Genomic DNA, 14,988 nt, shown 5'->3' with positions numbered 1-14,988 from the left:
GAAGCAGAAGACAACAAAGACGCATTACGCTTTATATCAAAGGAATTGTGATTCCACGGTGACAAGAAGAGTCCCGTTTGCGTATGACGTATTTAGCGTTTTGACTTCGTACTTCGCTACGAACCCAAACAGCAAACACCGGTGAAGTGGAAGTGAGTTGCCTGAAATTATGGCTCTATCTTGGATGCTAGCTTTCAGTTTAGCAGGTGAGCGTACAAATCACACAGGGCTAGATCTGTGATCTTCAGTTCGTTATGCTGCATATGTGAAGGATGAAGATCGCGTCTGTAGACGTGGTACTGATTGTTTAGCTTCCTTCTTGTGGTTTGTCCGCGGTTTTTTTACAGACTGGTCAACTTAAATTCTTCCCTGCATCCAGCTATCAAATACATAACCTAGTTTCTACCCCTTGCCTTTAATCACCGAACAGACAGACACCTGCCATTCTATTATGAGGAAGTTTGTTTTTTAATGTCGCCTAAGTCGATTTTACCCGTTCTCGCTCTTTCGCGACTACATCATGATCTCTTCACATGGACGTAGTCTCTTTTTTTCATTTTGTTTTCTTCTTTATCGAAACAATTCAAAATGAGACTGATGTTTTTTAAATGCACTAGCTTTGAGTACAGCGGAAGCCTCGCCGCGTAGTCACGCAATTATTGTTTTCGAAACTAGAATAAAGCTCTCACATTACACTAGGTGAACAGTAGTTCGTCAATATTGCTTCCTTTTAAAGCACTTCAATTTTTTCCGAGGTTGACTTGCTACCAAGCGATAATAAGTAGAGGATATTACGTGACCGCGCGGAGATACGAAATTTTTCTTTGAGTGTTTACATATTTATTACATAAACACAAATGAAATATCAAATCATTTAACTTTGATGTTTTTTCTTAAAATTAAAATTTGTTACAGTCATCTCAGATGAAAAGTTTTCACGTGCAAAGATAACATTTTTTCGCGTGAAAGCTCACTTGATACGTCATTGGTTTTTATTTAATGAACTGTTATACTTCATAATCTCTCGCTTGTCATATACAGAAAAAAAAACCTTCCTGTCTCAGTCAATAACATTTTCACATGTTCTTTCTTTGTATTTGCTGCAGCTGCCTCCTTGACTCGAGTGACAAGTGGTCGTAAGTATTAACATTCGTCATAAATGTCTGCATTTCAATTTACAGCTTTGTTTTGCGTTTAAGTCGACAGCATATCTCATTTTTACTAAGGTAATGGTAACAACTATGCTAGTGTTAAACTAACTTTCAATTCTACATTAGTGAACTCTTTTTATGTAACAAGAAACCAAAAGAGTTACTGAGAGATACTTTCTTTTTCAGCCTGCATCTCTTCTGGAGAATCCATCGATGCCTCAAGTGGTCACATTTCCAGCCCCAATTTTCCCAACAACTATAACGCAAACAATATTTGTACCTGGAATATCACTGTGCCCAGTGGGAAAATCATCAAACTGTCCTTCTTGAACTTTACCTTGGTGACAGGTGAAAACGATGACTGTGCTGGAGCGGCAGCAGATAGTGCCCGAGTCTTTATCACAAACGTTGCCTCTCATGCAGGAAAACCTAACGACTTGGAGATCTGTGGTCAAAAGCTTCCCTCTCCTCTGTACTCCGAGGGAAATTTCATTCAAGTGAGATTTGAATCAAGCACCGGCCCTGTAAACAAAGGGTTCAATGCAACCTTTGAGGCGATAGATGGAGATTCACGTAAGAGCTTTTCTTCTATGGTAGTTTATTAACTGGAAGTACAGAAATATACAGAGCACGCACCCCTATCGAGCTGAACGAGAGTTTTGTGGAATATATCATGCAGATACATGTAATTAAGTAAACAATCAGCTAAAGTCTGTAGAAAAAAAATTGAATGAAATCAAGTCTTTTACTCGAACGCAAGCTGCTATGTTTCACAATCGTTATATTTATTAAAGCATAAAACCGTTAACATACGGAAAATGAGCTGTAGGCAGTATTGGAAATCATTCCGCGGAAAAATCAAAACTAAAACAGTTTTCGGAGAGTAAGAAGCTTCATCAAGATTTTGTTGAATAAATTAATTTTTTACAGCAGGAGGATGCATTTCCCTAAAGCTAACGGTCCTTGTTACTCTTTTCAGTGTGCCCTACAGATACAATCCTCGATGAAACATCAGGTTCTTTGACCTCTCCCTTTAATCCAAGAAACTATCCATTCAACCAGACATGTAGCTGGAATATTTCAGGGAAACAAGGATACCGTGTTGAGCTCAAAATACCAGACTATAATTTTGAACGTTGTAATGGCACTGCTTGCTCGTGTGATTATATGGAAGTTCAGAACAGCTTCAGTGATCAAGCGCCGCCTGGAAAACTATGTGGTACACCAAGGAAAATTCCTGTAAAGTTTTATTCACTGCACGAAAGCTTGAGGGTGGTGTTTGTGTCCAATGATAAAAACATGGATTATGACGGATTTGGGGCAACGTACAAGCTTTTGAACTACAGTCCTCCAAGTAAGTAGTGAAAACAACATCGTAAAATCTAAGAGTTCACTGAGAGAAGATGTTTTATGTAATAAACTTACCCATACAAATAGTGATGAGGCGCTTAGTTGATCCATGACTATTCTGGCCTATTCCAAGCGTTCTAGTTAGTCAAACAAAGCGAAATAGCGAAGCTCGAGGGTGGTGTTTGTGTCTGACAATGAAAGAATGGATTGCGATGGATCTGGGGCAACTTACAAGCTGTTGAAGCACAGTCCTCCACGTGAGTAGTGAAAACAACGTCGCAAGATCTAAGAGTTCACTGAGGGAAGATGGTTTTTGCGCGATAAATTCGCCGGTACAAGTAAAGATAAGTGGCTTAGCTCATTGGAGTGGAGGTTATATCTGTTATCAATTGGTGATGAAAATTTCTCTGATACGTTAATGTAAGCAGGCTTAGGTCTTATATAATAATCTATGTTCAGGAATGACGTAAGCACATAAACGCTTTTTTCCTTCTATGACCACCAATAAATAATGGAGAATGAGGTATATTCAAATATTCAATGGGAGCTGGATTTTCGCGTGCGTTTAATTAACTTTTGACTTCGGTACTAGTGTGATTTTCGTAAAGATAAAGCCAGTATAATTTTTTTCTAATTGAAAATGGCGGTTTTTGTGTCTAGAGCGTGGCAACTAGAATCCTTGCAAATGCTTGCAAGGTAGTTGATTGTGTAAGAGATTCATATAAGGCAACATATGAAGTAATGCTGTTGTGGTTTCTGTGAAGTTTACTGTACGTGACAGGCTACATTTAGTAACACAAAAATGACAAGAATGCGTAACCAGTTACGTCCCGTAACCACGTCGATATTTTGTCGTAAGATCTGTCGTGTTAAGTCGGAAATCCATATTTGAGCAAACAGAGGAATATTAGAAACCAACTGAATTCGAAAAAGCTAACGTCACGAGAAAACTTATCGTCGAAGAAAACCATGCGTTTTGTAAACTGTCCTGTCTTGTGGAGGGGCTGAGATGGCGAAGTAAGGTTGTTTCGGCGAGTAATCCAGTCTTTTCTTAGTTCATGATACAGAATCGACTTCCGATCATACGCGCTCACATTTTACCCTTATAATTGACCTTTTGTACTTTATTTGTCGTCATTTCTCTTGTAATCGACATGTGGTCAACGCTACACGGCCAGTAGATGAGTTTTAAGATTTTACGACTTTATTACCTGCGCAAGGATTCGCCCTTAGATATTAAGAGGCTGTCTCTCTTATTTCCACCCGGTCAATTTTGCGTCAAAAATAATTTTGCCTGAAACTCTGTTAACAGAAAGACTTTACCTAGGAAAGAACTAAATTAGATTTGGTTTGATTCGAAATAATTTTCTGACTGCATTACGGGCCATAATTATTTCCCAGTCCGTAGGGAACGTCGCAACGTCTCGAAAATTGAAAAATAGGCATATTTTGTAACGTTGTAAGATATTTGATTCGCATAGTTAAGCCACAGAATTTATATCAGATTGTTTAAAAACCTTTCTAGTTTGCCAAGAAAGTTAGAATTTGCCCTCTCAACAAATTTGAAAAGGCGAATTTTAGCATATTCTGACCACTAGAAATCGCCATCGGCCGATGGCCGTAAATAACCTTGATTTAGACGCTAAGTTTTGGGATTTGGGACCTGGTTGACGATTCAATCCTACACAGCCGTTAAGTTTAGACCTTTATAGGCAAAAATATGCAAAAACCCTTGTACGTTTTCGATTTTTCAAAAGTTATGACCGTTTGAATCAGCACATGTACGAGCATTCGCGATTTTTTCGCCTACACCAAAATCGAACCACTGGAGCAGATTTCGTCATAAATACAGCTTACCCGCTTTGCAGCCCGGCTTCATGGCTCACTTCAGAATTTTTCTAATAACCAAATTGGTGAAATCCATGATAACTTCAACAAATAGCTAGGTATTGCCTTCGAAAAGTAGGCGGCATCCATCGTGATTCGTGGTATCAAATCAAATGCCGGAATTGGCCACATTTCGCGGTGAATCACCCATTTAACGTCGCTGCAGAGCTGAATTTTTTCCAAAATCAGAATATAAACTCTCCATGTCTGGAAGCTGAGGGAGAAATGAAGGTTTTAGGCTTCTGAAGTGAAGAAATAATCGCTTAAATTTAGATCCAGTTCGATGTTATACTGTTCTCACAAAGGTCCGCACAAAAGAGAAGACCGCTGATAGCTTGTGCCGTACGTTGTGCCATATGGTTTTGTTTTGTATCCCAAAGTAATATTTGGGCAGAAAAATTTTGGATGAAAAGAATAAATGCTTTTACCTGGAGTTTGATATCATATAATTAATAAATCAATTTCAAATATCCTGAGCTTGCTTCTCTCGGTTCCGCGTCGATTGTGTCCACAGAACAGCAACCTGTCAATAGCCGGAGAAATCATGGGTTTATGTGAAATTTCAGATATTCCTCGCTTCCCAAACTGGTGAACTGGACTTTATGATAACTCCAGCAAATACCTCCAAAATTAAGCGGTCGGCATCTGTCGATACTCTTCTTTGACTCGTTGTTGCGAACTAAACTCGAAAACTAAAGCCATGTTTCGCGCTTAATGTCCCGTTGAAACTTTGGATTGCAGCTGCATTCTCTTCAAGAATCAGTCATAGAACTCCACTTGTAAGTCTATGTGTCGAAGTTTTGCGTTTTTAAAATTAAAACCGGACGATTGCACTATCGCGCATAACAGAGGTCCGCATTAATCATTGCGGGTAAACCCGCTAACCCTTTATTTTTTTTGGAAGGCCTGCAAGTGCAGTATGGCATGCAAGTGCTTTTTCGAAACCAGAGAGGCTTCAGTCTGTAGCGAGTCTTCAGCGAGGTTGTTAAAGCTTTCATTGGACAGAGGATACGCATTGATGAAACATCCAGAGAAGGGAACAACAGCTGCAGTAAGAATAGTAGACGAATCAAAGAACACTCTCTGTATAAATAAGATTGAGCATTTTAGTAGCTTCCACAACTTCGATTCGAATATGGAGATATCGGTCTGAGAGTTTGGAAATGTTATGGCATCGGTAAAGGGAAGTACATTCCATATGACGTAATTTATATCAGCACCAAGGTCAAACGTCCCTTCAAACCATAGAATCTCAAGGGTTTTATGATCCTCCTGAAAAGCGTGTGGTCAAGCGTCTTTCAAAGGGCAGCAAGGAAACAGAGAGTACAACGCCATTGTTTGAATGCTCTGTGTTTGGATGTGTTGAAGTGGTCGAAACCTTTCCGCAGCTGGAGCTGCACCTGGACGTTGGAAAGCATACAGTCAGCAGGTTAAAGCCAGTATGATGCAATCAAAAGGGGCTGGGCCCTTAAGTTCTCGTCGATGGTTTATTGAAGAAGATAAAGAGGTACCTTCCAATAAAAGAAAGACTCTTATACTATAACGCCTTGATTAAACCCGTCCTTATGTATGGGAGCATGGTTTGGAATATCTGCGACGCTAAAGAACTCCACTGTCTCCTAAGGTTACAGAAAAGGGCTGCCCGAGTAATTCTTGGAGTTGACTCTTATTCTAGAAGTGTTATAAACTTTAGTAAACTAGGCTGGTTGCCTTTTTTTGATGAAATCAAACTAAATAAGTGTACAATGATTTTTAAGAGCCTTAAAGGCGATGTTCCGATTTACATCAGAGACTTGCTCAAGACGAACAGTTCTGTACACAATAGGTCTACTAGACATGGCAATTTAAATTTAGTGTGTCCCAAATACCTAAGAAATAACGATGGTGGCAAGGCATTCAGTGTTGACGCAGTTAAGTTATGGAACAGCCTTCCCCATAATATCAAAAATAAGCCTAGTATAAAACTATTCAAAACAGCTGTGAAAAAGTATTTTATAAGCTCATATAGAAACCTGGACAACTTTGAAACAATATTAAGCAATAGCACATTATCTAATTTTAATTTTTTATAAATTAATTTTATCTTTCTGAATATTTTTAATATATCCTGCTATTTCTATCATAGAATTTTGTAATTATTTGTATATTTATCTATTTATTAGTATTATTTTGTAATGCTGTATAATCTAGTTAGAGGGCCACAGGTTTGTCAGCTTTTCAGCTGTTACGTGTCCCCCTCTATAAATAAAGTCCTTATTATTATTATTATTATTATGATAGATACCGCTGGTATCGAGTGTTCGAGCTGTTCGTTAGATTCTAGTACACCACTCACTTCTCCCGTGGATACTTCGCCCCACTCGTCTTTACGAACAGGATGGGCCGTAAGCAAACCAAGGGGCAGCGTTAGATTTTCAGAGAAGGTAAAAGAATACCCAACGGCACGGTTTACACTTGGAGAAAGAACTGGGCGAAAGGCCGACCCCGCCCAAGTTGCAGTGGACATGCGAAATGCGAAAAATGAATCAAATGCACGTTTGTTCACTAGAGAACAGTAGCTGACAAAGAACCAAGTTCAGAGCTTTTTCTCCCGGCTAGCAGCAATGCGGCGAAAAGATCAGGGTGAGATCGGGATATCACTGGATGAGGAGGAAGATATCCAATGCGTCCAGGAAAATTCCGAGAGATAAGATCTGGTAGACAAAGTTAACAAAGAGATCAAAGTCTCACATCCAATCTGCTACGATACGTAGGACCTCTGTGAACGTTACCACAATAACACACTTCAGAAATTCAATGTGGTTTTCTTGAGAGCCATCTGTAGTGATTTTGAGATCCCTGTAAAATTGAGAGACAAAAAACAGATCCTCATAGACAAACTGTCGGACGTGATTAGTGATTGTCAGTGTGTTTCTCAGTAGACTTATGTAAACAAAGTCTTATACGATGGCTGAAAGTGTAGAATATGCTCTACAGATACAAACTACCTTTACTTCCGATATCAAGTTCTGACGGCGTTGTTATAGTGTAATATATTATAATATCTAGTAGTCAGTGAAATTTTTTGATGAAATCGATTGAAAATTTACCAAAAGCAACACTTATAACATCTGTTCATACGAAGCATGTGTCAAGTTTTTAACACGTTGGTAGCCGATTTCTCCGGCTATTGACAGGTTGCTGTTCTGTGGACACAATCGACGCGGAACCGAGAGAAGCAAGCTCAGGATATTTGAAATTGATTTATTAATTATATGATATCAAACTCCAGGTAAAAGCATTTATTCTTTTCATCCAAAATTTTTCTGCCCAAATATTACTTTGGGATACAAAACAAAACCATATGGCACAACGTACGGCACAAGCTATCAGCGGTCTTCTCTTTTGTGCGGACCTTTGTGAGAACAGTATAACATCGAACTGGATCTAAATTTAAGCGATTATTTCTTCACTTCAGAAGCCTAAAACCTTCATTTCTCCCTCAGCTTCCAGACATGGAGAGTTTATATTCTGATTTTGGAAAAAATTCAGCTCTGCAGCGATGTTAAATGGGTGATTCACCGCGAAATGTGGCCAATTCCGGCATTTGATTTGATACCACGAATCACGATGGATGCCGCCTACTTTTCGAAGGCAATACCTAGCTATTTGTTGAAGTTATCATGGATTTCACCAATTTGGTTATTAGAAAAATTCTGAAGTGAGCCATGAAGCCGGGCTGCAAAGCGGGTAAGCTGTATTTATGACGAAATCTGCTCCAGTGGTTCGATTTTGGTGTAGGCGAAAAAATCGCGAATGCTCGTACATGTGCTGATTCAAACGGTCATAACTTTTGAAAAATCGAAAACGTACAAGGGTTTTTGCATATTTTTGCCTATAAAGGTCTAAACTTAACGGCTGTGTAGGATTGAATCGTCAACCAGGTCCCAAATCCCAAAACTTAGCGTCTAAATCAAGGTTATTTACGGCCATCGGCCGATGGCGATTTCTAGTGGTCAGAATATGCTAAAATTCGCCTTTTCAAATTTGTTGAGAGGGCAAATTCTAACTTTCTTGGCAAACTAGAAAGGTTTTTAAACAATCTGATATAAATTCTGTGGCTTAACTATGCGAATCAAATATCTTACAACGTTACAAAATATGCCTATTTTTCAATTTTCGAGACGTTGCGACGTTCCCTACGGACTGGGAAATAATTATGGCCCGTAATGCAGTCAGAAAATTATTTCGAATCAAACCAAATCTAATTTAGTTCTTTCCTAGGTAAAGTCTTTCTGTTAACAGAGTTTCAGGCAAAATTATTTTTGACGCAAAATTGACCGGGTGGAAATAAGAGAGACAGCCTCTTAAATACACTGCATAATTTGTATTTTCCTTTCGTTTTAAGTAAAGAATGTTTGTGTTCGTTAATAAACTGCATTTAGAATTTCATCTCTCTATTGTCACTATACAATCCAAACGTTTACATACCTGCAAATATTACTTTTCTCGTGGCAAAAGTCGACAGTGCAGTTGTTAAATACTGAATTGGCACAAAAGTTATTGATATTACTTGTTAGAGTATTCTCTGGCACTGGAGTATTGGCTAATACATCATCTGATAAGTCAAATGTGGTATCAAACGCGAAAATATCTTCGGAAAGAACATTCTTGCTATTATCCCCTGTGTGTTCCATAGGTTTTGGCAATTCATCCTTAACACTACTGCGCTCATTCTCAGTTTCTATAAAAGCAATGATTGCCCCTAAAATATTGCTAACGTTATCTAACTGCTTTTCGCTTGGTTTTTAATAAGAAAAAACTGCGTTCATTATACCCAGGTCGTTGTCTTGCTAACTTTTCTTCACCATTGTGCTGGAGCAGTCTAATACCTGAGGCAAGTTTGCTTTGGAGCATAATTTCTTTGGCGGCAATATCTCATTTAAACTGCGTAAACCTACGCGCTTCTTTCATACTGAAACTTGCCGTTTCTATGCGGCCGAAAATGAAAACTTTGAAGACTAGCAGCGAAATCTTGCACCTTACTGATATAATCTGAATGCAGTGCAGTCAAACATCGATCATACTGATGACCAACCTCATGGCACTTATGCTTTATAAAACGAGGCTTCTTCTTCAAATCTTTCAGGCCACCATGAAACGTCTTAAACAGACTTTCATCGAAAATAATGTTATTTTCTTTAACAAAAATATTGCAGAGCCTAGGTAACCTGTGTTCGTCAGCTCGAAGACCAAAAATTTTTCCGTTATAAAAATGAATGACTCATACATCAGTGACTCAGCTGAAAATCCTCCAAGAAGGCCTTTTCCCCACAATATCGCCTCTTCGTCCTAAGTTGTTTCTTCGCGGGTGTCCATTTTGCACTTTTGGGCTATTCCAAACTTCGTTGCATCCTTCATCTCTACGTCTAAAACTTTACGAAACGACGCGAACCTGTTACAATAAAATGATACAATTTAGAACCCTATTTAATTTTTCGCCGTCCATACTAGGCATTCAAAAGACGTTACACTTTATTTGCCTCTTGTCAACTTTGTTGAGAACGTTTAATGCATCCTTTCCTCCCGTCTCACTTAAATGACGGTTAATCGCACAAATAAACAAATAAAGCAAATTGGGCGGATAATGCTCTCCATTTTGCTTGGCCAGTTCACAAATTAAACGAACTTGCCCAACCAAAAGTTTAGCGTATTTGGTGGCATATGCTCTAGAGGAACGGTCAGATCTTGAACATCTTCGCATTTCAGATCAGCCACTCCAACAACTTCTACATTGCACATGTACTTTGCCGCTGCTAAATATTCTTTGCTATTCACCTTCGAACAAAGTACGCGGGTTTTGCGCTCGAAAATGTTGTAATAATTGGAGGAATAAATGTGTTGAAATCATCTTTTTGTACTATATTATCTCAGTGTTTTAGAATATACTTAAACAACTATTCACCTCAGTGTCGGTGGCTAGTGGTTGATATTTGCCTCTTAGGTGACTCAGTACTTGTTAATTATCCTGCTACATTTAAACAGACGTCTATACTTTTTACAGTTTGTCCGAAGGAGGCAATTCCTCTCTCAGGCGGCGGAAAAATAAGCAGCACAAACTACCCAAAGAGTAACTACACTGCGTCCAGAAATTGTACCTGGAACATTACCGCGCCAGCTGACAAAATTGTAAACTTTACGTTTACTGACTTTGTCTTAAGTGAGTGTTCAGCCAATCCTTGTTCGGACTCTTGTTCTTATGTGGAGCTTTATGATGGTGGGTCAACAAGTTCGCCTTCGCTGGGACGATTTTGCCAGGGGTCGTCTTGGAATAAGCCTCATTTCTCGAATGGAAGCCAAATGTTTGTGATGTTCCATCCCGGACAAACAGTTGCTCGTGGTTTTGAAGCAGAATATTCAGTGCTGTCTCTCACAACAACAACATTACCTTCAACAACAACATTACCTTCAACAACAACATTACCTTCAACAACAACATTACCTTCAACAACAACATCACCTTCTACGGCTGCCAGTGGTAGGTACCCCAACATGTTTTATTTAGGATACGAAACAAAATCAAAATAAAATACATCTTGAAAAGAATGAAACAGAGGTTTGCCTTATGACGTTTGACCTTAAAAGAAAATGATAAATATCTATTCATCTTTTAATCTATACACAGTAAAATATTCATCAAAAAAGCCAAGAGACTAAGTCAAAAGGGGCTTAGGCCGGTCCATTTTTTAAAACTATCGTATACCGGAAGTCGAATTGTGCGTTAACATACCGGAAGTAAAGGGGCGTGAGCAAAGTGTGATAATGAGTAGTAGAAAAAAGAAAATGACAACATGAACCTTCCGTGTACTTGAGACGTGAAACGGCTACGATTCGTCTACGATTTGACAACATCTCCATCCCCCCTTCGTATTTACTTGCGGAATATTTTCTAAGTGTCTTGCAAATCGACTTCCGGTATGACGGGTTGACATCAACTGAGACGAGTCGTTCGATTCGAGTCAAATCGAGTCGATACGACAACACTTTCATCGACTCTAGGTAATTACTTGCGGAATATTTCTAAGTGTCTTACAAATCGACTTCTAGTATACGAGTCGCTCGATTCGAGTCGAATTGAGTCGATTCGACAACATTTTCAACAACCCATGACAGTTGACTTCCGGTATGCGTTTCCATCTAATGAGAGATGGTTCCGGTATAACAAGACGCATTAACCGCGAATCGACCTCCGTAGAACGATTCGCAAACTGCCTTCGACGAATCGTAGCGGTTTGGGTGTATTGGACAACCCTCATGCGTTATTCGCATTACCTCGCATTTGTCGAGATTGAAGAGCCGACTTCATTTCTCAGTCCATGCTGCTAGCTGGTCGGTGTCGGACTGTAGCTCCTGCGTTTCTTTTTTTATGTTTGAAAGTCCTCGATGTATCTTTGTGTCGTTGGTGAGCAACTTCATCTTGGACGAGATGTTTGAGTTTATGTTATAAAAATATATTAAAAAAAAGAAAAGGACCCAGGATTGTGCCATAGACAACATCAGATTACACAAGAAACCATGAAGAATAAGTGCAACGCACCACGACTTGTTTCAGGCGGTTAGTTACGAAATTTCTGAACTAAAACAAAAGGGGTCCATCAATCTCATACCACTTTAGCTTAAGCAGTAATCGTTCGTAGTGTAGAGAATCGAATGCTTCGAAAAAAAAAAGTCTGTTGGTTTCGATCTGTTTCTGAATGTCGCCCAGTCGTTAAATCAAGATAGTAATTGCGTTTAAGTGGACTTCGTTTCAAGAAATCCAAATTGCACACAATCAAGGTAAGCGAGATCTGCCGAAAGTTCCGAGGCTCTCTGCAGTCTTTTTTACCCTTCTTGTGGACGGGAACAATATCGGCTATTTTACACGCCACCGGCACCTGGCTAGTATCGAGGGGGCTGATGAGCGAAGAGAGGTCGCTAACTCGACGGCGCATCCTTCAGCACACGCGGTGAAAGAATCAGGCTCGTGGGACTTGTGCGAGTTTAGTTTCGTAAGAAGTTAGTTAATTTCGTTTACATTACATTGGATAGTTGACAGTTTGAGATCCACGACGTTGCATTATCCTCAGATGTAAAGACGGACGAATAATTAGAATTCATGTTTTCGGAGATTAGCTTTTTTATCCTTTACTCGCAGATGAGATGTAATTCCTAAACGTTTCCGGGTTTCCAGATATCTTTAGATCTGCAGAGATCGTATTGATGAATATGCAAAGCAAGTTGAGAGCTGTGTTATTTCGTAGTAACAAACCTTGCTTTTCGCCAAAAGTGCCTTAACCCTCAAAACACACTAAATCTTGTGAACCCATCACAGGCTGACAATCAGATCTTCTTTTAATGGTGCGAGAACTCCATGGGGTGGGGGTTGAATTTTACCCTCAATTAAGCAATGAATTAGTTTCGGTCTCTGAGTGTTGACGGATTACATAATTAACGAAATTATTGAGTGATATTATTCCACCTTATTATATTTTTCAATCAATGATCATCATATGTTATCACTAATTTAAGCGGTTCTTAAAGACTTTCCAATTTTCATTTTAAATTGTAGCGCCAGAGGGATCCTTATCGACAGCGGCCGCCATAGGAATAGGATTGGGTTGTGTGGTCTTTCTTCTACTCGTCTTCATACCAGTATATTGTCTTTTCATTGGTGAGTTCGATCGCTTCCTGTCCTTACGGGAAAGTGGGTCTGGTGCAATAATTACCTCCCAGTTCGTCCTGTGCTTGGTAGGAGACCATAACTTTAAGATCTCTTATTATGAGATTAGAGGATATGGCGAGTCCAATTCCTGAATATATTTGAAGTGTGCTAAAAGTATTAGTGGAGAGAAATAGCGAGCTACATTAAGGATTCTACTAATTCTCAATTTGACTGGTAGACTTTCTTCTGGGGATCTCAGAGACTCTTGGGAGTTTCAGAGGTCGTAATCTGGTCGGATCTTAAGAAATGTTTTTCCTGGTGCCATGTGTGGTGCTCATAATTATTTTAGAATAAAAATTTCTATTTCTTTTGTCCTCATGGGAGCGTTTCAGGAGTCAATCATTACAATTAGGAACCTGCTCTCGACATCAAAATAAATTAAAGAATGCAACATCCCGAGGCACTTAATACCATCTCAATTTGAAATATTGTTTGTTCTCAACAGTTATAAAGAACAGGAGAAGTACATCTCCGAATGATGAAGGCAATGAAATGGAAAAATGCACAAAGGAAAATAACAAAGTATCTGCACCTGAAGCCTGAGCATGATTTGAACTTGTCTACTTCCTGCCAGTCCGGATCTTAAACCAGTTTATATCTATTTGGATTTTTTTGTTTTATATTGTGTGTATTAAGGCACTTAAAAGTCTCATTCGGGGAGTGGTCTAATCATTTTTTTTCCTCAATGACCGCCCAAGTTTTGCAGAGATTTAGGAGAATTGGCCTGAGGAATAGAATAGAGAAGTTCGTGTCTATCTGCCCGTAGTTAGACTCTACCCAGACCCTTGACAAAGAGTGTGGAAACAAAGGAAACCCTATTCACATATAACTAAAACTAATTAGAGCAATTTTCAATTCAGTGTCGAAAGTAATTCGAGATTTTATCTATTATACTTCACTTTGGGCTGTGATTCTGAGTCCAGAAAAGTCGCGCCACAGTCTCCACCAGTCCAATCAGCTGAAAAACTTAAACCAATCACAATTCGGTCGTCCGCGTTTTCCCGCGCTTTCCGTAGTTTTGTCGGTGTTACTATGAGTTCTTGTTGGCTGTTAAAGGTATTTTCCTTTAGTAAGGGCTCAGTCATCTAAGAGTATAGTATTTGTTGTTGTCGGTAGTGACCGAATGTTTGTTAAGTCATACTGAGACAGAGCTATTGTGATGTACTTGAAAGACTGTGCATTTCGAGGAATTTTGGACGCAACAGGCAGTTTGTGTCGGTGTGTGCTAAGCTGTGGTCTGTGGAGGGCATAATTAAGTTTTAGAGGGTGATCATTGTTAGTATTCCCTACACGAATCGCTCCTTAGTAAAAAAAAGTGTCGAAGACAATACAAAGACTTTATTAAACTTCGAATTTTTTGATAGCAAAATTGCTGATATCTCCAAAGAAAGGTGAAATAAATAGATGAATACATAAAAATTAAATAAGGTAAAAAGTAAATATAGATAAAAATATGCATGTATGTACAGTTAATTTCAGAATTTAACATTGGTCTCAAAAAGAACAGCATACATTATCCAGTTGAACAGTTTTTAGTGCAATTTTGAATGCAGCAAAATAAGTAGACACACGGACATTATCCGGCAATAAGTTCCATGGTTTGCTGGCATTATATCGAAATGAATGAAGACCATAATTTTTTGTATTTACACGTGGGATAACTAGACTGCGTTTGCCTCGTAAACTAATGCTGGTTTAGCGCTCGGTTAAAAGATCAGAAATATAACTAGGTGCAGCATTATTTAATGCTAGAAAAACTAATTTGAGCATATCATTTATTCGGCGTGCTCTCAGGCTAGACCGATTAATTTCTTGTAAAAAATTTTCATACGAATTGTATTGGGGGGGGAAGGGAGGTGG

The 14,988-nt window shown here is 39.0% G+C and overlaps 1 protein-coding gene across 1 annotated transcript; it reads left to right on the top strand.

Moving 5' to 3' along the window:
• Window positions 1–63: 63 nt before the first annotated feature.
• Window positions 64–14,919, top strand: LOC131777712 (CUB domain-containing protein 2-like). Its single transcript, XM_066161913.1, has 7 exons — window positions 64–206; window positions 1,107–1,136; window positions 1,338–1,724; window positions 2,131–2,505; window positions 10,432–10,905; window positions 12,976–13,077; window positions 13,574–14,919. Exons 1-7 carry the CDS (start codon window positions 170–172, stop codon window positions 13,669–13,671), a joined length of 1,503 nt encoding a protein of 500 aa, XP_066018010.1. The 5' UTR covers window positions 64–169; the 3' UTR covers window positions 13,672–14,919.
• Window positions 14,920–14,988: the final 69 nt, after the last annotated feature.

The sequence above is a fragment of the Pocillopora verrucosa genome, chromosome 14 (assembly GCF_036669915.1).
Source record: "Pocillopora verrucosa isolate sample1 chromosome 14, ASM3666991v2, whole genome shotgun sequence".
NCBI lineage: Eukaryota > Metazoa > Cnidaria > Anthozoa > Scleractinia > Pocilloporidae > Pocillopora > Pocillopora verrucosa.
This window is presented reverse-complemented; position numbering and strand designations above follow the sequence as displayed.

What these genes read in the sequence shown, in the direction of transcription:
- LOC131777712 (XM_066161913.1), top strand. Translation starts at nt 170, where the DNA reads ATGGCTCTATCTTGGATGCTAGCTTTCAGTTTAGCAG. An exon ending in GGCGATAGATGGAGATTCAC is followed by an intron (nt 1,725 to 2,130) that starts GTAAGAGCTTTT and finishes TACTCTTTTCAG; the next exon opens with TGTGCCCTACAGATACAATC. An exon ending in AGTATATTGTCTTTTCATTG is followed by an intron (nt 13,078 to 13,573) that starts GTGAGTTCGATC and finishes TGTTCTCAACAG; the next exon opens with TTATAAAGAACAGGAGAAGT.